Here is a 21,717-nt window from a genome sequence, read left to right on the forward strand (position 1 = left end):
ATTATTAAAATATGGTAGAATATCTATCTTAAAAGATTGATACGAAGATATTTTTAAATGAAATATTATAATATATATCCTTAACTTTAATTAAATTAGAGTAAATAATATAAATTTGTTTATATTATTATATAAGCATTATTTTCTGCAAAAATATTAATAAATAATTTGGATTATATATCGCATAGAAAGAAGATGTGGAATCTGAAGATGATGCTAAGTTGGAAGTTGAAGAATTGGCTAAATCTGTACCCCAAGGAACAGATCATACTCCGTATATTTTAGATTCTGCACTTTCTGGCTTACCTGATCGGTAAAGTTTTTTGAAACAATAGTTTGACTAAAATATATATTGTATGCTATATTAAATATATATTAATAAATAGAAAGTATATTAAATATACAAGTTCAAAATATCAATAAAACATATTAATAGAAATGTCTAATTATTAAAACTAACATTCTTTTTGTAGCTGGAAAAATTGGGTAATTAGAAGTATTTTTACCTTGTTTATGATTGCTGGATTTTGTGGAATTATTTATATTGGACCATTAGCACTAATGGCTACAGTAAGTTTCATTTATTAGTTTTATAAATGTATGTTCATTTATAAAATTTATTTTTCTTTATTTATTTTATGAAATATATTTTTTATATTATTTTTCAGACATTAATTGTACAAGTAAAATGTTTCCAAGAAATAATTAATATTGGATATGCAGTTTATAGAATTCATGGTTTACCATGGTTCAGATCTCTATCATGGTATTTCTTAATTACTTCTAATTACTTCTTTTATGGAGAAAATTTAATGGACTATTTTGCTGTAGTAATTAATCGAACAGTAAGTATAGAAAAATAAAATTTAATTTAATTTAATATATTTAAAATGTTTATTGGTGCATGATTAAACTTAATTAAAATTTTTGTGAACATATCTAGCATTGACATAAAATCAATAAATAAAGCTTTCTGAAGCATTATCTTTATATACTTTATATGGTTTCCAGTTCTTATAAGGTTTAAAGTTTAAAGTATAAAGTTTTATAAGGTTTCTTATATAAGTTTAAATTTTAAATTAATTATATAAACTAATAAATTTATAATAAAATAATGTTTTTTTTTGAATACACAATAAATTTGTATATATATTTATATAATTTATAAATTTATATATTTACAATGTTTTGTATTGATACATTTAAAGTAAAAATTTATAGTATTTTTTTTTATTTACAGGAATATTTACGTGTACTTGTTACATACCATCGTTTTATTTCATTCTGTCTGTATATTGTTGGTTTTGTATGGTTTGTACTATCTCTTGTAAAAAAGTATTATATGAAACAATTTTCTCTATTTGCTTGGACTCATGTTGCTCTACTTATTGTTGTGACACAAAGTTATCTTATAATTAAAAATATTTTTGAAGGCTTGATATGGTAAATCAATTATTTGTATAAATTAACCTTTTGCACTATGATTTAATTAGAATTATGGATTGAGAAAGTATTTAATCTTAATTGGCCCCTATATATTTACTTCATCCACAATAAAATTATAAAAGCTTCTAGAATTTATACAAATCTTGTGTATTTTAAAAAATGTTAAGTATAATTTTAATCATATGATGAGTGTTATTATATGATTTTTTCTTTTGTATGAAGAACCCACAATGGGCTAGATTCGTCATTATAGTGCAAAGGGTTAATATTATTACTGTATTTTATTAACTGTCTTATAGTGATATATATTTATTCTGTATAGGTTCATTGTTCCAGTTAGTATGATAGTGATAAATGATGTAATGGCATACATGTTTGGTTTCTTCTTTGGTAAAACACCTTTGATTAAATTATCACCAAAAAAAACTTGGGAAGGTTTTATAGGTGGTGGTATTTCAACAGTTATGCTTAGCTTAATGGTAAATTTATATTTAAATTTTTAAATTAAGTACTATGTTCTACTAAATCTTTTAACTATGAAAATCTTTATAAAATACATTTCAGATATCATACATCATGTGTCAGTATCGTTACTTTATTTGTCCCATTGAATATAGTGAAGCTTTAGGTCGAATGACTATGGATTGTGAACCATCTACTCTATTCCAACCTCAGGAATATACATTGCCTAATAGTTTACAAGTTATATGGAAAATGGTAATACATTTATAAGAGCAAGTGACAATTTTTACATATGATAAGGGTATACACTAACAATAATCGTTATTTATAGTTCAGTGGAAAATCTACAATAACTCTATACCCATTTTTACTTCATTCATTATCAATGTCAGTATTTAGTTCTGTAATCGGACCATTTGGAGGATTTTTTGCTAGTGGTTTTAAAAGAGCATTCAAAATTAAGGTAATTCATTAAGTTATGTTTTGTAATAATAAATTACATAATGTACAATATTTTATACAATTATTATAGGACTTTGGAGATATTATTCCTGGTCATGGAGGGATAATGGATAGATTTGACTGTCAGTATTTAATGGCAACATTTGTGAATGTCTATATATCTTCATTTATTCAAACTGCTTCACCTCAAAAGCTTTTACAACAGGTAAATTTTGTATTATTGTCACCATTTTTATCATTTTATTTAATAATTCTGAATATTTAAATTAATTGTTGATTAATGTAAAAATTAACGTTATAAATCAAAATTGTAACATAACAATTTAATTAATATTTTATATTTTCAAAAAGTTTTCATTAAAAGTTAAATTTATAGAATTTAATATATAATAGAAAAATTTGTTATTGGTGAGTTTAATAATGTATATATTGAATATATATATATACACACATTATTTTTAAAAACATGTTCATAAATTTTTTTCTTGTACATTGTATATTATATATGAAATTATTTTATGTACAGGTTTATAGCTTAAAACCAGAGCAGCAGTTACAATTGTTTCAAACATTAAAGGATTCGTTAGAAAATAGAGGTTTACTAAACATCTATTGATATACTAGTATTAATGATAATTGTTAATAATCAATGGAATGACTTTGAAATAGCAACAAGTATTAGAAATATTATTTCTAACATTTATTTGGATAATGTACGTTTATACAAGCAACATTAACAATATTAATTACAATATATATGTTATACAAATAGCATTAACAATATCAATCACGAAGCATATTAAACTAAATTATGATGATAAGATTTATTTTATAATTAGAAATTAAGAAACATGCAATATTTTCAATTCTTTTGCATTCCGCATCAAACAGTCCATTTTCTACCAAAAATTTTTATTAAACTGTGATGATAATAGAAATTTGACTACATGTTTCTTTTATAGTAATTAAACCAAAGAATATCAAGCATACTATGTGTTATAGAAAATCAACTTCCAATTTCTTATAAATATTTGAAATGTTTATCAAATATTTTTTTAGTATTTTTCTTCAATAAATTCTAAGATAATGAATTTATTGATAAGAATAAATTTTATGTAAACATTCATCCAAGACTAGATATACATAATAAAACCAATCAGATCTCAGTATATTATTAAACCTTTATTGTGCATTTAATAGTTGTAGTAATAGACATAATGAATCTCTTTAGAAAAATCAGTAATTCTAATACAACATTAATTATCATATAAAATATTTCTTTAACTTGGTAAATATATTATTAGTGATCTATTATCAAATTATTTTTAATATTTTTATGCACAATAATTATTGAATATCATGGCACTGAATATTAGTTTATTTCAATTGTATACAAAATTTTAAAAAGTTTTGTTGCAGCTGACAGTAAAAGTTTTCTTTAATATTGTCATAAACGAAAATTAAGTGGAAATGTAACTGTATCTCATAACAAGTATGTTTATACTATAATATTTTTATTGTTATTTTTTAATACTAATTTCATATAGATAGGATTAATATATAAATAAAAATCTTATTTTACAATTTTAAAACTCAGAACAATTTATTTCAATTAATATATTGAGTATTACAAAATGTTTTAAATTATTTTATGTTATATTTAAAATTATGCCAATTATTCATACAAGTAAGTGAACTTTACACTTGTGTGATTATATAAAAAATATCAATATGGCACAGTTAGTAACATTGATATGTGATTATATTACATTTCCAGTTGAAAGCTTGTATATATTTTACACAATTAGTTTACATACGTCTTATAAACAAATTATACAATATAATTAACTTAAATATTTGTATTTTCTTTTATCATCAGATGCTTATACATTATTTCGATGTTGGAAATGAAATGTTAAAATAACTTAAATGTATATAAAAAATAAAAGCAAACAGTAGTAGATAGATACATAAATGTAAGTATATTTGTTTAATGGAAAGCATAATAAGATAAATATGTATGGATGGAAAATTTTATAAAATAACAAATATGTTATTGTAACCATAAAATCTTAAAAGTGACAAATTTAAATATATAATATTATTTATGTAGTGGTACAAGAAAATAAACTTCTTGGAAATGTTATTCTTTATATAAAGCTTTAATCTTTTATTTTATAAAATCTAACATTTACATTGTTCTATTGAGAACTAATATATTTGCTTTAATATATATTAGAAAAATTATATTATGTATAATAGTATTTATGTAAATTAAAATAGATATTTATTTAATAAAAAGGTATAAAAATAAAAATACAATCTTTTATTTTATTCTAACCATTGTTATTTAGGCATAAATTGTATTGTAATGATTATAATCATTTTTTCATAAGATGTTTACAGTAAAATTCATCATATGTAATTTTTGTTACAAATATGCAATAATATATTTAATTTTAAATGTTACTGTTATAAAATAGAACTTCAAATTAATCAAAATAATATTATAAATATAAATTGAATTCTATACATTTATTATTTCTTGCAATACTATTTATCATTTGAATTGTGTAATATTTATATTCAAATATACTTTAGTCATATATGTAAACCAAATTATGAAAATTACATATTATAAATATATCAAATAATTTTGAAATAAACATAATATGAAGCTCAATTTATAATATTACTAATTACTTAAAATTAGTTTAAAATACACAAATATTGTACAATTTTACAAGAACATTATCACATGTCGTTACGTTTAACTATTGGTACTCTGTAACTTTAATGTAATATATCGATTCTGTGTGTGTTCATACTCTATCAATACTTTGTACTCAATGGTATTACGATGATGAAATAAATAGATAAATATATGCATCTATTTATGCGTACATTCATATGTATTTAAATAAATTTGAATTTGTGGTGCTTTATACAAATTTAACATGTCCGATTACGGTGGAAAAGGTTATACACCTTTATCGCAAAATGTAAGTAACACCGATACTGAAGACGAAGAAGATTGTTTAGCTCAACCAAATGATATTCCCAAGGATGTTGTCGGTGATATACAATCGGTAAGTTAAACAATTTTCTTTTTTTAATTATATTGTAAACTAAAAGTATAAAATGTAAGAATCTGTATAAATTTAAAAATCTATAGTTTCATCATTGTCATGTTTATTCAAATATACGTGTTTAAAATAAAAACTAAAGTATATATGATACATATATAAATTCTAGCAATCAACTACTATTCATGAAAATGGAGTATATTATCCATTGGATGAAACAAGGAATTTAGCAAATCGTTCAAAAAATGGACAAAATATGCTTAAATATTATAGAGATGATATACCTATAATGGTAGTCGAGGGCAATGACCAAAATGACTTGTGGAAAAGACGTGATATGTCTCCCTTATGACGATTTTGTTTGGTTGCTTCTATATTATTATGTGTTGTAACAATAATTATATTTCTGTATGTTTTACCTTGTGACAATTCAATGGTATGTCCTTCAATAAATGAACCCCAATCATCTAGTTCTTGGGACAAAATTTTACAAGGAGTAGGTAAGTTTAATAAAATATATATAAATGTGTTTTATATAAGTTAAATATAAATGCATATGCAAGATATGTTTAAATATAATTTTATTTTCCATATTGAATAAAATTATAAGAAGCATATGCAACATTACTGCTTTTTAACATGTTATACTTAAAGATCAATGAATATTTTAAAAGAATTCTAAATTTAAATGAAAAGAATACATTAAAATATTTGCTCAAATAAAAATAATATTTGTTTCAAATTTGTGATATATTGATATTTTGTTAATTTTACTTAAACATTAATATATAATAAATATATTGATATTTAATATTTTGTTCTTAAACAATATAAAAAAAATATTTTTATAAAATTTTTAGTTTCATTAATTATTATAGCATAGAATATATAATAGAAAATATTTGAAGTATTAAATTTTTCAAATTATTTATTAATATTTGTGAAATTAATACAAAATGTAACAAATAAATTGTTTTAAAAATATTTTTAGTTTTTCCTTGTATTTGATATATAATTTCATTATGAATAATTTTCTCCAAATAAATTTATATAAATAATCATTATATTTTTACATTCTTATTACACTTACTTTAATCATTTTAATATTATATATTGTAGGATTAAATTTTATAACAATAATAATGTTAATAAAAATTTAGGAAAATAATACTGCAATTCCAAGAATTTAAGAATATTGTTTACTGTAGTAATAACCTTCATTAACAAAATAAAAAGTTTTTACATACTTTTATAGAATATTATAATTATATAAAAATCATATAATATTAAATAATTAATTGATGTAAGTTATATGCTGAACTATTTAATGTTCTAATTAAATATTTTTAGAATTACATGGCCCTATCTCCATTATTCATGGAAATCCTTCAAATCTCATATTTCTTGTTCGTGGACAACGATATAGAGAAAATGATACAAATGATGATCAAGGACAAATATCAGCAGAAGGAGGAGGAGTTATGTCAATGCAAGGAAATAGTGGTTTACCATTATGGTTGGTTTCTTTGAAGAGACCGCCTACTGAAATTGACTGCATTTCAATTGATACTGATCGTTCTGGAAAACCAGATTGTATTGTTGCTGGTGATCATGGCCTTTTGGCTAGTATTGAACCTATTGCAGGCACTATACATTGGAGTTCAAAAATTTATACATTTGAAAAGCTACCTCTTATTTTATCAGATATTGATTCAGATGCAGTAGAAGATTTTTTAAGCGTAGAAATAGGAACAAAAAATATGCCTAATCTTGTTCTTTTATCTGGAGGAACTGGTCATCTTTTAGGACGATACTCACCTAGAAATTGTTCATCTATTGATATAAATAATCATGTCTTTAATAATACTATATCCTATATTTGCTATGATAATAAGGGAAAAAGTAAGTATAAATATGTAAAAACTTAAGTATTAAAAAGAAAAAAGTCATTATCAGTATAACTTAGTGAGATATATATAATTTAGTCAATTTTTATGGATATGTTATTAATTATATGAAATAAAATTTGTAATATATTTTTTCTTATATTATATATAAAAAATAAGGTAATGCATAATTTTCATTTTTTTTATAGGTATGGTTAAAACCATGACTATTACAGGATTGTTACATGCTATGAAATTATCAGAATATAAAAAATTAATAATGAAACCAACAGTGACTTTTCATACCTTTAAGACTTTAAAATTCAATAATGAAGAAAATAATTGGAGACCAACACCATATCACTATTTATTCATTGAAAATAAAGGATTATGTCCGGGAGAATATTGCAAAGCTAGTGTAAATCTAACATTGCAAAAACATGGGAATCAAACAGTAATAATATGGGATTATGTTAGTTTAAATTCTTTTGTATCAAAACCAGCTTTCCTGATTATACCTGGAAAACGTTATACTTATAGATTTGCCATTAAATTTTGGGAGTGGATTAATTCTACATCTGAACATACAGGAAAAGTGTCTATTACAGAAAGAAGGCTAATAGAAAGAGTATTAATAGTTTTTGTAAATTATACAGATGTACAAGTTAGAAATGCAAGTCAAACAGATATTATTCAGTTATGTCAAGATATAGATTGTCAACCAAATTTAAGTTTGCGTGCTCATTTTAGTTCACTCAAAATTGATTATATTAGTAAAGACGGATTACCAGAATTAATAACATACTGGTCTTCATATGATATAGAAGCACCAAAGGTATTAACATCAAAAGTACAAGTTGTAAAATTAGATTCACTTGTAATGGGCTTATCACGTGCAAGTATATAATTTTTTGTTTATTTAGTGATTACTAGTTTGTAGACAAACTTATTATTTAAATCTGCAATATAAAATTATTAATAAACATTATAACAACGAGACGAAAACATTTGTTTCGTGATTATATTTAAGTCTGCTAATATAACTAGTGCAACCATTAATAAATGGTATTTGGCCATAAATTTATTAGAACTAGTCAACAATTGATAGTAATGTAGCAACGATTTTCACAAGCGCCTAATTTATCATAAAATTATTTTTAAATGATAATTTTCATAATAAGCAATTATTCTTAATGTCCATATATTTTATAACAATTCTCAATTGTGCCTTGCAAAAACTGTATACAAGAAACACGAACAAATATATAAAATTTGCAAAAATAATTGCATGTTATTAGAGAAAACTTGTTAAAAGTTTTATATGTTTAACAAAATTTTAAAAAGGATAGCCAAGTTCCTTTTCTAATGTTACTTAATAATGCATATGGGATCATTTTATCTAAATTTATTCAGCATTATGAGTAAATTCTTAATTATACAAAATGAAGCTTATTGCATATAAATGCTAGCATAGTATTATAAGAGATGAATAATAAATAAAAATCTTACTCTAGTCATATTGCTATTTATTCATAATTTCAAAACATCATCTCATGTTTCCTTATTTATGATCTTCTTGTTTGTGATGATATTTAATATTTTATTTGCATTGTAAAAGTATTCCAATATTCAATTAAGATACTAGTTTACTTCCTACATTACAATATACTTTTTTGAAACAATTAAATTTTACTAAATTTGTACAATGTATATTGCACTGAAAATGAATGAAAAGGATAGTTAGAGACCTTGTTGTACAAATAAGTAATTATAATTTTATTCATACCAAATTTTTTTGTACAAAATAAAAATACTGAACTTTTTGCGGACAATTAAAAATTAATATTTATTTTGTAAATCATTATATTCAAAGTTAAATAAAATACATTTAAATATTTATTCTTAAAAGTGTTAAACGTGGAAGAACAGTCTGAAATTAATTTCTTAAGTTAGTAAAGGAGAGGGGAGCAGCTATTGGATGACAGAGCGAATCAGTGTGGTTATAGCATACAGTGGACGTAGTACTATTTTGAGTAATAGTTGATCTATATGTATTGATAATACAACTGAATTCTATGCATAAAGTTTATTAAGAGTTTTAGCTGCATGTGAAAGAAATACGTATAAATAGTTAAAAACTAACCTCGATTGTTTAAAAGGAATTAATTTATCATGCGGCAATATAACGTACATTCTAAAAATCAATAACGTACGTATGATAACCTTTGATCTGATTACACGATGGCTACGGGAAAACGAAGAGGTGTGCATACAACATCCGGTAGTTCCGCGATGTTTGGCTCATCAGGAAGTAATTTAAGATCAAGTCGTCTAAATTTTCGTCCCAATTCAACTCAAGAAGACAGAGGTGGAACTCGACCAACTGCTGCTCCAAGTTCCATAGGTCTTATACTTGTAACGATGTTTTTACATGTTTGCAAAAAGTCGTTACTGTTTGATACAAGACTCAAGGTTGCTATATATTGCGGTGCGATATTTGTAGTGTCATTAATAGCAGATTTTATTACTATGCCAAGAACATATTTCTCACGCCCCGATAACGCGCTCAACCAGTACTTTGTGAAATGGGGATGGGGATGGTTGCTGACAGTAACTGTTCCCTGGGTTGCATTGACTGCGCATACACTTGGTTGTGGTCGTAGGTCGATTTTACTTAAACATCTTGCTAGATTGGGTTTAGCTACAATTGCATGGTTAATGTGGATGAAATTGTTTAATTATATTGAAACGAATTATGGTCGATGTCTTAATACAAAGGATATACAATTACAGACAAAAACAAAGTGTCTTCACTCTGGTAAATTTTGGAGTGGTTTTGATATATCCGGACATACATTTATTCTTATATATTCAAGTTTAATCCTAGCAGAAGAAGGCTCTTCATTAGTTGGGTGGGAAGGTATAAAGGATTTGATTATGCGTGAAGAACACTCGCGTATTACTCCGAACGAGCCCAGTACTGGACCTCTTCGTAATCTTTCGAATTCTGATTTGGAATTTTTAAAGAAAGCACATAAAGTACTTACACCTTATCTAAGAGGTCTTTTTGTTGCAATGACACTACAACAATTACTTTGGGACACTATGTTAATATCTACAATGCTGTATTATCATATTATGATAGAAAAATTTCTTGGAGGTGTAGCTGCTGTTTTAACATGGTATGTTACGTATCAATGGTGGTACAAATCTTCAAAAAATTCATTACCCGCGCCTGGTGATGGTTTATTTAAATATAATGAAGTAAAAACCCATGACAATAGTTCAATTAGAACGAGACGTAGTACTCTAAATGGTACCAATAGATTTATGGGGCTTCCTATTCGCACGACTCAGGATATCGATACAAATAGTATTAATAGGCAATCAGATTCCGAAATATCTACTTCTAGAACATAAAAGCAACATAAAAATGGGATTGGTTATTTCTAATACTTTTACACAACTTTTTATATGTATATACATTAAATATAAAAATGTAATATCCTGATATGCTTATATTTATTTAAAATAATTTTATAATAGTTTTATCTTTTAATTGAAGCAAGTACTTAGAAGTCATAAAACCCAAATTTATCTAAGTATATTCTATTAAATTTCGACGTAGTCGTTTACGTAGCATTTTAATGTGTGTATATATGGACGTTAAATTTTGGACGAATCATATTTATTACTGGTATGCTTTTATTGAATTTGTTTAACGTTATCTTTATAAATACAAATCAACTATATAAGTATCGTAATACTTACGTAAATCTGTGTATAAAATATAGAACAAAATGATTTTTCTACTATTTCATGGACTGTTAAAAGAATTAGAGTACAATTAATGTATATATGATTAATGTTATAGACAGATTTTGTGATCTTGTTTTGTAATTTGTATTTAATAAATTATTGTTAACAAAGTGTTTGTCCTACTGATTAATAAAACCTTTGTAATAAAAATTTATGTTTTTTATTATGAATTCAGAAATTTAATTATTATTGCAACGTTTGCACTACTTTAAAGAAAATCAATTTACATTATTTTACTGTAACTTGCATGAAAGAATACATTTTTTAAATAAATTTTTACATCCTTACATTCGTCCAAATTTATTTGTATGTAGTAAAATCGTTTTAACCATATATACTATGTTTTAGAATAAAAGATTTTTGTAATTTTAATTTTTCGTAATTGTATATGTAACATAAAAATAGCTATATAAAATATGCACACTCTTCAATAGTATATACCTTTTCTTTTGGATAAAAATATTATAGTTAATGTAGTTCTATTGACTTCTATTAATGATGAAAATGAACTAATAATGTTAATGTTACAATAATAAACCTAATTTGTTACAAGAGGAAAAAAGATTAGATTATAGAATATTTATACTGGCGCGACATTTTATTGTCGTTTAATATCACCGTTTGCATCTATTTAAAAATGTTAGATTTATATGATCATAGATGTATTGTATATTTCAACAGAATCTTTCATTCATATATAAATAAATTACACGTCTTTTTTTATTTACGTGCATTTGGCAGTTTTGAGACGTTGTCTTGCAGTTTAGTTTTATCCTACTTCTAGAAATCACTATGATCATTTAATTTAAAAAACAAATGTACGGCTCGAAGTTTTTACATACATATTTGCGTACAGGCGTAGGAAAACACATAATTTGCAATTTCCAATAGAAAGAAACTACAGTAATACAGTATTATATTTGTTCGACATTGTATATGTTTACATATTAGCGAAAAAAAATTCGAAAATTGGAAATTAGAAATGCTTTTGTCTCTGATATGAATTGTTTTCTTTTTTCATATCACATGCTACTTTATAGTAACTAATTATATATGCTAGGAAATATTTGTGTCTGCATTTGTATACATACATGTTTTCAAAATGATAAATCTGTGCTGTATTATTAAACTTTCGATCTCTTACGCGCAATTGCATCTTCTACTGCTTTAAGTTGTTTTAACAGTTCTTCCCGTCGTGAACTTGCCTTTTTGGCTGCTTTGGCTGCAGCTGCAGCGACGCTTGCTTTACTATCAATTAATGGTGGCGATTCTAACCCTCTCTTTTTTCCAGCCATTAAAGCAGACCGATCGACTTTTTTTATAACCGCAGTATTACTTGTTGGCTTTAATGTAAGTTTGATTTGCTGTTTAGTACCACTAAGTTTTAAAGCATCGATACCCTTGGAATCTTTTCGTGTTACTGGTGGAGTGGAACCTTTCCTTCGACGTGTTTCACTGGAAGAAGAGGAATAACTCGACTCACTAGAATCACTACTGCTACCGCTGCTTTCTGAACCTGAACTACTGTGTGAAGACCTAAAAACATATTTTTTCACATTACAGATATACACACGCGCACACGCACACGCACACACACAATCATACACACGCGAGCGCGCATATATATAAAGCAACTGTATTTTGTTGCTTTTATCTATCTAACATCTTAGAAGTCTAAATTTCATTACAATTAATGAAATATACTTTTAAAATTTTTTACCTCGATCTCGATCGACTTTTAATAACTTTAGCTACTGCAGCGGCTGCTATTGCTGCTTTGTCTCTTGCTTTCTCATGATGACGTTGATGAGAAGAAAGTGGACTTGGTGCAGGTGGGTTGAGACCAGCACGTCGATGAAGTGTACCAGTTGTAGGAGAAATGGAGCCTTTAGGTGGACGAGGAGAAGGAGCAGGTGGATTCATTAACATAGCACCACGTTGAGGTGCAGCAGCTGCAACCGTAGGAGGATTAGAAGGTGGCGATGTTACCACTGTTTTCCCTTTGCCAGCACCACGGGTTCTAGAGGGAGGAGATGGTGAACGGGACCTGGATAGGGAGTCGTAAGAACTGTAGCTAGAGCGGCTCGAGCTACGGCTAGAACTAAAAACAGCATACAGTACACATACATTTTTTACATATAAAGAGTATAAAAAAAAAATTACACTTTAAAGAGTTTCTTAATGTATGTTTAATAATTTAAAGACTATAAACCTTATATTATTTATAAAATTAAAAATAAAGGTTACCTTGTTGACGAATACGAAGAGCCTGAAGAATATGATTGTCTTCGTGATCGTCGAGATGATGTATTTCGGCGTACTGTACTCGGAGATTTTCGACGCATCCAAGGATCTGCCCATTCATCTCCTCTACTCCTCTCTTCTGGTGGTGGTTCTTCCTCTCGCCAAGGTTTAGTTGGTGGAATACGTTCTACTATGACTTCTCTTGATGGACGCTTATGCTTCTTTTCATATTTTTCATAATATTCTCGTTCTCTATCGCGTTCACGTTCTCTTTCTCTTTCTCTTTCTCTTTCTCTAGCATGTGGTGGTGGAGAAACGGAGTGAGGCGTTCCACGGGGTATTGCATGATAATCGATACGTTCTCTATATTCAGTAGTAACTCGAGAATCAGCTTTATAATGTACCCTCCTTAATAAAAAAAAGATATTCAAATATTTATTTAAAAAAATTATAAAATACATAAATACTTTTAATTTACATTATATTTTTGATAAATAATAAATATCATTAACAATACCTATAATATTCTGGTGGTGCTGTTGCTGGTACATAATAAGGATCAGGATCATCAATATATCTCTCTGGTGACAGTCTTGGTGGTGGTATCCTTCTTGGTGCCTCTCTAGGTGGCCACCTTTCAACAGGTGGTTCTGGGCTAGCTGCTCTTACATAATATCCTGCTTCCCTATCTAATTCATCTTGTCCTAAACTTAAATTCATTTTCTTCTCTTCAAAGTCCATATCTGATTCTTTGCGTTTATTTGCTTTCCGCATCATCTATATAAAATATATATAAGTAGAAGTGCCTTTTGTAATAACATAGTAATACAAAATGTTAACTTTTATAAAATTATAAAATGTCATATTTAAAAATATCTTTTCTAGTTATATTGATATAAACAGCTTTTTATATATAATTTGAATAGCTTGAAAGAATATACATGTGAAGAAAGTAATTGTCCTACTATCATTTTCATCTAAATAATAATAGCTTTTTACATTTATAAGTCATTTTTCGTTATACAAATTTGAAGTTATAAAAGTAAGTTAAGGCTCAAAACATAAAAAATAAATTTTATAATATACTTAAAATAAAATTTAACATTATTTTCAAATCATACTACTATTATTGTTATTGTTGTTATTATTTCTGTAATAATCATCATCATAAATGTTATTACAAAAAATACATATACATAACAATAGGAGCTTAAAAAAAAAAGATTCCAAAAAGATATAATAGTCAATACAGCATATCCATTTTTAAAATCTATTTAAATTGCATATAAAATGTTTTTCATATTGTTATAATTACAAAAAGTAATGATATCTTGTTCTACCTTGTAGAAATAATATATAAACTTACTTCCTTAGCATGTCGTAATCCACGTTCCCATGCAGATTCAGTAGGAATATCTTCTATTTTTGGTGTATGTGTTGGTGCGCCGTACCCAGGTAATGGTCGCACCATATTTGGTCTATCAATGTGAGGTCTGAATTCATGTGGAGCAGCTGCATGTGGAGCATATGCCATTGGTCTTACCATGTCAAACATGGTATAATTACCCTTGTCAGTTACACCTGGGTGTAAGAATCTGCAACTAACTCCCCATGTACATTGACCTCGATTATAAAAGCGACAAACAGGTCTTGGTTCTGTTTCTTCTGGCCTGGCATCATCACCGTCACTAAGTTCTCCTTCTTCTAATTCAGATTCTACTTTTTCCCCATCTTCCTCTCCTTCTTCCTTATCATTTCCATCAATACCTTCTTTTGATTTCATTTTATCCTTATCTTTATCTTTTCCATCTTTATCATCTTTATCTTTATTTTCTTTAATAATTGGTCCTTCTGTTTCACCTAAAAGTAACATTTTTAATTGTAGTATTTATTTAAAATTTTAGTAGTATATGAATTATTTACCTTCATCACGTTCATCTTTCCATTGACCATCGGCTTCAAAATCTAATTGTTCACTTTCTTCTGTTAATCCAACAGGTGTATTTTTTTCTTCTTTTTCTATTTTATCACTATTAATACGTTTTTCTTCATTTAGCTGGTTTTCTTTGAGTATCGATTCATGTTCAGTAGTTCCATCAACTCCATCTATACTTTCTAAATCAGAAACATCTGACAAATCTTCACCATGTGTAATTGGTGTAGGTTTCAATTTAGTTATTGATTCAGGTTCATCTTCAATATCTCCATCTGAAATTTGTTCTCCATCCAATTCATTAAATGAAGTTTTTATTGGTGGGGAATGAGGTGGTGAATGTTTTTCTGATTCTTGATCATCCATAGGAGATGCTGGACCTGACTTTGGAGAACTTCTTCCAGACATTAATGATTTTGCTGAGCTATGTCCAGATCTTGGTGATTTTGGTGAACTTTGTCTTGATTCACTATTCTTATAAGAATATGATTTCAGAGAATTATCTCCAGATCTTTGTGCATCTACTTCCAATTCAAACTGTTTAGGTTCTGTATCTTCAAGGTGTAAAGATTTGGAATCATGTGGAGTAGATGGGCATGACCTTTCATCTTGCATAGGCGAGTGCGATAAACTATGATCAGTTCTTGGTGAATCCAAAGAATTATTTCCTGAATGATATGATTTTGGTGAAACAGGTGGTGATTTAGATAAACTACGCATTGATCTTGGAGAACCCACTTCGCTAGGAGATGCTAATCCAGACCTTTGAGATTTTGGAGATATTGGTGTATATCTTGGTGATTTTGAATCTCTTTCTGACATAACAGATCCGGGTGACTTCTCTCTTGAAGAAGCAGAACTTGCTCTAGATTTATGTCCAGATACAGACGAATGATGTGAGAAGATTGGTGATGCCACATTGTCAGCAGATGTAATACGATCTCTCCTTCCATCATAACCCTCCAAAGAGGAACTTTCTGAACCAGAGTCTGACATGATGAATTATTCTAGCCTGTAAACAAGTTATTTTTTTACAATATGTACAATAATAATTTGAAAAAAAATGGGACCACTGCTTAAACAAATCATTAATTCCCCTTACTTGAGAAGTGAATTTTTTAGCCGAACCGACCAAATGTAGCACTGAAAAATCTGCATCAGTAGCATCGCAGGGCTTACCTGTATCAATAAGAGCCTGTGCAGTATTTGCTCTTGAAGGCACAACGCGAGCAATCCATACCATGTCGAACATACTTTATATCACGTTGATAACTTTTTTTACTAACAACTTTTGTACTTTATACTTAAACTGAACTTTTTTCACATTTACAATACATACTGTTAATTTTCAGGATTTCTTGCCCCGAACTTTTTGTTTTACGTTTTAAACTTTCAACTCGAACACAACACAAACTAAGAAATACCGGTAAACCGCAAACCGTTTTGTACTGCACTAGAAACTATAACGAACGGACTTTCAACCTGTAAGAATGTCTTTTGGGCATGGAAAAAGAAAGAACAAAGGGAAGAGGAAAACTTTAGGAAAAGAGAAACTAAAGCATTGTATTTATCGTCATATATAGGTGGAACTACATAAAACGAAAATCAGTTAACTTACTATCATGTGATAAACAAATTACATTAAAAAGATAATGTAAACCAAATAGTTATTAGTAACAAAAGAAATTAATATAATCTATTCTTTTGATAATGGTAATAAATATATCAGAAATGAAAGGAAAACAAGAAATTAATTAGAAATGAAATCATATGCTTATATAAATTTTTTAGTTACGAAATAGTTTTCTATGACTATTATAAAATAAAAATATTTAATATATACAAATATATATCAATCGAATGATATATGTAAATTACTAATATATTACATATAGTACAGATTGCAGCAATAATATTTACAAGCTGAATTAAACTTTAATTCATAACAATGTCATATTTCAGAAATTATAATTACACAAAATAACCACACAATGTTAATTAATTCATACTTAGACAAATATATTTATTTTTAAACTTAAGTAAAACTAAAACTATTAAAAAATTTTTTTAAATAACCAAAACTTAGGACCATATTGAAAAAAATAGGGATTGTATACAAAAAATTCATTAAAAGCTTTGATATTAAAGTTGATACTTACTATTCATAAACATCATGATATACATATATATATATATATACACACACACACACATACAATATATATATGTATATATATCGATAATGAAAATATATTTGTAAGTTATGAAGTATTTAGAATATAGCCCTACATAAATGTAATAATACAAAACTTTGAAATAAATTAAAAATTACTTTCATGAAACTTGTAAATTATTTTCACTACTTCATAAAACATGGGCAACTACTTATGATTAATGATAAAATTTCAAAACAACACATTAACGTAGAACTATATGTATTATATATAAAACATATATTTTTGAATATTTTATGAACACTACCATGTACAAAATAATGCAGAAAATTAAGATTAATATGCATTAAAATAAAAATTATCAATCATTCTAAAAAGCGGTTAGAATCCTGTTGTAATACACGTTAGTTATTAAATTGACTTCAAGTTTATTTAAATATTTTCGAGAATATTTGAGGTTAACATTGTAATATTATTAAATATTACTGCAAATCAGTCTGTAGAATTTTAAACAATAGATGTCACAGAATATCAGATATTATTTATAAAAAATATATATTGTTGAAAATGTCTTGTGGGATTCTTACCTTTGTTGCGCGTATGCCTGTGGGCCTTTGGAGATTTTAAGACTCCGAGGCTTAAGGTGGCCGGCGTCACTCAGATATTGCAAATTCAAATTTTCGCTTCTAATTCCGTTTTATTATTTTTGAGATTAATTCTATTCCAAAATTAGACGTTTGTACGTCCCAAACCTATTTACTACTATAAGCGTTTAAACAGGAAAACGCACAAACGAAAAAGCCATAAAGCGTAGAAACCGAAAGCCCTTCTGGGCTCTAAACCATTGATTATTCTTAATATAGACAGTCATATCCTGAAAATACATGTGTCTTTTGTTCCTACACTTTTGTAATCTTATAGTTGGTAACAATGATTTACATAAGATTTGTGATTAAAATGAACATTTTTAAAATTTATAATATATAAAATTCCGCTTATTTAAAAAAATATAATGAAATACATTTAAGAAATGTTCATAACTCTTATTATACACTTTTCATAAGTCATATAGAACTTCAATTTCAATTTATTTTAAATCATAAAATTCGTTATTTATTAAGGTACATTATCATTGGTTATTACGATGTAATCAATCACATTTTAGTTTATAAATTGTATTTTTTGAATTGTTTAAAATATAAGAAGTATATTATATATCAATATCTAGAAATAGTGTATTATACCAAAGAATTATTACTTAATTATTATTAAACAATTTTAGAAAAATAATATATTAATAACAAAATAAATGTTTGAATATCACATGATTTATTAAACTAAAATGTATAGCTAGAAATTGTGTACATTATTTGTTTATACAATGTAAAGATTTAATATAACCAAGTTATTCTTTCTGGATTAGAGCGATCCATCGTTGATATAAAATTAGTACGTTCGTCTATTAACATCTGTGTTAATTTTGTTGCAAAAGCTGAATTTGTTTTCATTTGTTGAAGTAACCATTCCACGGGAATTCTAAAATGAAAACGTTTAATATTAATTATATTGTACAATTCGATAACTTATTTTTCATAATATTTCTTTCGTAATTGTAAAATATATAAAAGCAATGTATAGGAATAGCACAATATGATTAAAGTAGTAAAATATCTAATATAAAATATGTGTATGGGTGTGTGTGTGTATATATATATATATATATATATATATATAATGTATTTGTATGTATGGAGATAAGAAATAAGTTATATATTTTCCTTATATTTAGAAAATTATGTTATATTTACTTAATTTAAAAATAGTAATATTTAATTAAAAATTCAATTTATTATAATATTATTTATCATTAAAATCGGTATATACATATCTAAATTAGTATACACATTTAAATTTAACTTTAAGCATATTATTAATGCTTCATATTCATATGCTCAACATGGAAATAAGATTAATTGGAAATAGTAAATGTTTAAAGAGCAGTACTTGCCATTGTATGTTTATTACTCACTTTTTCTTCTTATTTCTTAAACTTCTACGTATAACTCCTAAAAGAAGAAATTCTTAGAATTAGTTCATTTTGGAGTAAGCTCTAAGAGTCTAAAGAATGAAGTACTATTGCTTCATGTTTAGTTTGCTTATACTATATATTTATATATTACTCAAATTGTTGATATTTCTTTATTCATTGTCGAAACATTTACTCATGATTAAACGACTTGATATGAATCCCGAATGTTTAAACAAACAGCAATATATTAGTATATATATATATATATATATATATTATATACCCCTGTGGAAAATAACGTAGAAGTGTAGCTAAAATTCGTTCGTGTTTATTAACTTTCGGGACTTCGACAACACTTTGTCTTTTCCCAAAACCATATGCTGTAGACATGTATTCAGGTTTAAAACCACGGATCACTCGTGGTCTTGCGTGATGCTTTACGAAATGAGAATAATTATGATTTCTAGATGTGGCTATAACAATCCCACTGACGAAAGCCAAAATAATGACGATACTTGCTCGCATGATTTTCTAGTATTAAAAAACATGTATTAGTTATACTTGTATATTTGTAAAAATTATATAATAAAAAAGTTAATTCTTATATATTTTTATACAAAAGTTAATTACATTTTTATATAAAAGAAACAAATGGATTGGATGAAAATATGATTAACATGTCAGAAAAAATATATAAATGATTTTTAACTATAATAATCCATATGTTTCTTTTTCTTTTTCTTGTATTTTGTATTATACAACTTTATATTGCCAAATTATAGGAACGAAATTGTAGATTGTAAACTTTCCATTTAAATAAAAAATTCATAATTTTAATTCAGTTTGATTTATAGAATTTTAACAATGATGAAAAAGAATACAAATTTAATATCTATATGATTTCGTCTCTATTCTGCAATATTCGTCTCGTAAATTATATTACATGAGTGATGAACTTCTTATGAAATTATAGAAAATTGAAAAGTTGGAATTATAATTTAGGTTTATACATACCACAAGATCATGTAAATCATGAATATGCACATCAAACTTATAATATGAATATAGATTGTACTCACATGTATTAATATTGCTTGTTTTCTTACATTAAATATATAATATTGTTTTAAATACCTATACTTTTCGAATGGAATAGAAATCTATTAATATGCTTACTTAAAAAGGTATATATTAAAATAGAAAAAAATGTATGTTATAAATGTATCACTGAAAAAGAGTATAGTATAAAGATACAATATCATTTTTAATATTATTAAAAATGTATTAAACACTTTAGCTACACATTTTATGTCGTCAGCAATATTATCTAAAATCTTAAAAAACTGTAACTTAAATTTTATTCATAAATAGAATATGTTGTAACATCACGTATGAACAAGAAAGACTGCGCTCGGAGTTTATCGCAGTCTCTTTTGTAGCTGGCCGCCAACATCGCCGTTGTAGCCGCCGTCGACGGCGTCAACGGCGTTCTAACGATCCGTATGTTCATCAATGATACATTTTAGTCAATTTATTTATTTAAAGTATTATATACAATTTAAATAAATTTAAGGTAAAATAATAAAAATATTTTTATTTTATAATCATGCTACTAAAGTACTATAATACTCTGTTAAATATTTAAAATGATATTTTCTCCTAACTTATAAAGAAAAGGAGCCACCGTTAACGCCTCATTTCCTAGTAACGGCCGTTCTTGCCGACGAAATTGTATATTTTATCTCATTGTTCTGAACGAAGTAAAAAATATGATACAATTACAATAATTTGATACAAAACATGATATAATAACATGTAGCTAAGTTGAAAATATTACTTTAATGTAATTTAAAATGAAAATATAAAAATCATTTGTAAAGCGCCGTATCGCCGGCGGTCGCAGTAAATAGCGCGTTTAGCCGCCAATGCGTATATAAATTCCCAGTGCAGATATGGGTGGTGAAGTGCTACACTTTCATATCTATACGTTTTAGATAGAACTGCATTATGAAATACTTATTTAAATTTTAAAATAAACTATTATAATTAGAAACTCAAGGCGATTAAATTATAATAAATAATAATATTAATAATCTTGTCCTATTTTGATATTTTATTATTTTATCTATATCTTACTTATAATACGATTTATTATAACATCTAAATAGCTAATTAT

At 26.3% G+C, this 21,717-nt stretch overlaps 5 protein-coding genes across 7 annotated transcripts in view; 3 read left to right on the top strand and 2 right to left on the bottom strand.

Annotated features, from left to right (window-relative positions):
• Cds (CDP-diacylglycerol synthase) overlaps positions 1-2,986 on the top strand; it is a 4,076-nt gene extending 1,090 nt beyond the window's left edge. For both annotated transcript variants that reach the window (XM_017902942.1, XM_017902943.1), the window contains 9 exons: positions 189-313; positions 474-570; positions 669-845; positions 1,241-1,443; positions 1,769-1,925; positions 2,011-2,163; positions 2,240-2,371; positions 2,441-2,575; positions 2,897-2,986. In XM_017902942.1, the coding sequence (XP_017758431.1) occupies positions 189-313; positions 474-570; positions 669-845; positions 1,241-1,443; positions 1,769-1,925; positions 2,011-2,163; positions 2,240-2,371; positions 2,441-2,575; positions 2,897-2,986 (1,269 nt within the window). The remainder of the gene's footprint in view (positions 1-188; positions 314-473; positions 571-668; positions 846-1,240; positions 1,444-1,768; positions 1,926-2,010; positions 2,164-2,239; positions 2,372-2,440; positions 2,576-2,896) is intronic.
• Positions 2,987-5,241: 2,255 nt separating this feature from the next.
• Positions 5,242-8,454, top strand: LOC108549523 (uncharacterized). Its single transcript, XM_017902939.1, is given in 4 exon segments — positions 5,242-5,459; positions 5,626-5,956; positions 6,807-7,358; positions 7,552-8,454. Coding segments are annotated over 4 exon segments (1,713 nt in total). The 5' UTR covers positions 5,242-5,327; the 3' UTR covers positions 8,250-8,454.
• An 856-nt stretch (positions 8,455-9,310) lies between these two features.
• On the top strand, positions 9,311-10,798 carry Fitm (acyl-coenzyme A diphosphatase Fitm). The gene has a single exon (XM_017902931.1). The coding sequence runs from the start codon at positions 9,584-9,586 to the stop codon at positions 10,760-10,762; it is 1,179 nt and encodes a 392-aa protein (XP_017758420.1). The 5' UTR covers positions 9,311-9,583; the 3' UTR covers positions 10,763-10,798.
• Positions 10,799-12,223: 1,425 nt separating this feature from the next.
• Positions 12,224-18,340, bottom strand: LOC108549494 (zinc finger CCCH domain-containing protein 18). 2 transcript variants are annotated; one of them, XM_017902883.1, is made up of 7 exons: positions 18,100-18,340; positions 15,329-16,350; positions 14,772-15,265; positions 13,923-14,182; positions 13,409-13,813; positions 12,882-13,262; positions 12,224-12,697 (listed from the first exon to the last, which is right to left on the bottom strand). In XM_017902883.1, the coding sequence occupies exons 2-7, from the start codon at positions 16,332-16,334 to the stop codon at positions 12,286-12,288; spliced, it is 2,958 nt and encodes a 985-aa protein (XP_017758372.1). In that variant the 5' UTR covers positions 16,335-16,350; positions 18,100-18,340; the 3' UTR covers positions 12,224-12,285. The 2 variants fall into 2 exon arrangements, with proteins under 2 accessions (XP_017758372.1, XP_017758373.1); XM_017902884.1 differs by lacking the exon at positions 18,100-18,340 and adding an exon at positions 16,518-16,574.
• Positions 18,341-18,903: 563 nt separating this feature from the next.
• Positions 18,904-20,066, bottom strand: LOC108549547 (allatotropin). Its single transcript, XM_017902966.1, has 2 exons — positions 19,825-20,066; positions 18,904-19,048 (listed from the first exon to the last, which is right to left on the bottom strand). Exons 1-2 carry the CDS (start codon positions 20,064-20,066, stop codon positions 18,904-18,906), a joined length of 387 nt encoding a protein of 128 aa, XP_017758455.1.
• Between the last annotated feature and the right edge of the window lie 1,651 nt (positions 20,067-21,717).

The sequence above is a fragment of the Eufriesea mexicana genome, unplaced genomic scaffold (genome assembly GCF_001483705.2).
Source record: "Eufriesea mexicana isolate 0111107269 unplaced genomic scaffold, ASM148370v2 scaffold2087, whole genome shotgun sequence".
Taxonomy (NCBI): Eukaryota; Metazoa; Arthropoda; class Insecta; order Hymenoptera; family Apidae; genus Eufriesea; species Eufriesea mexicana.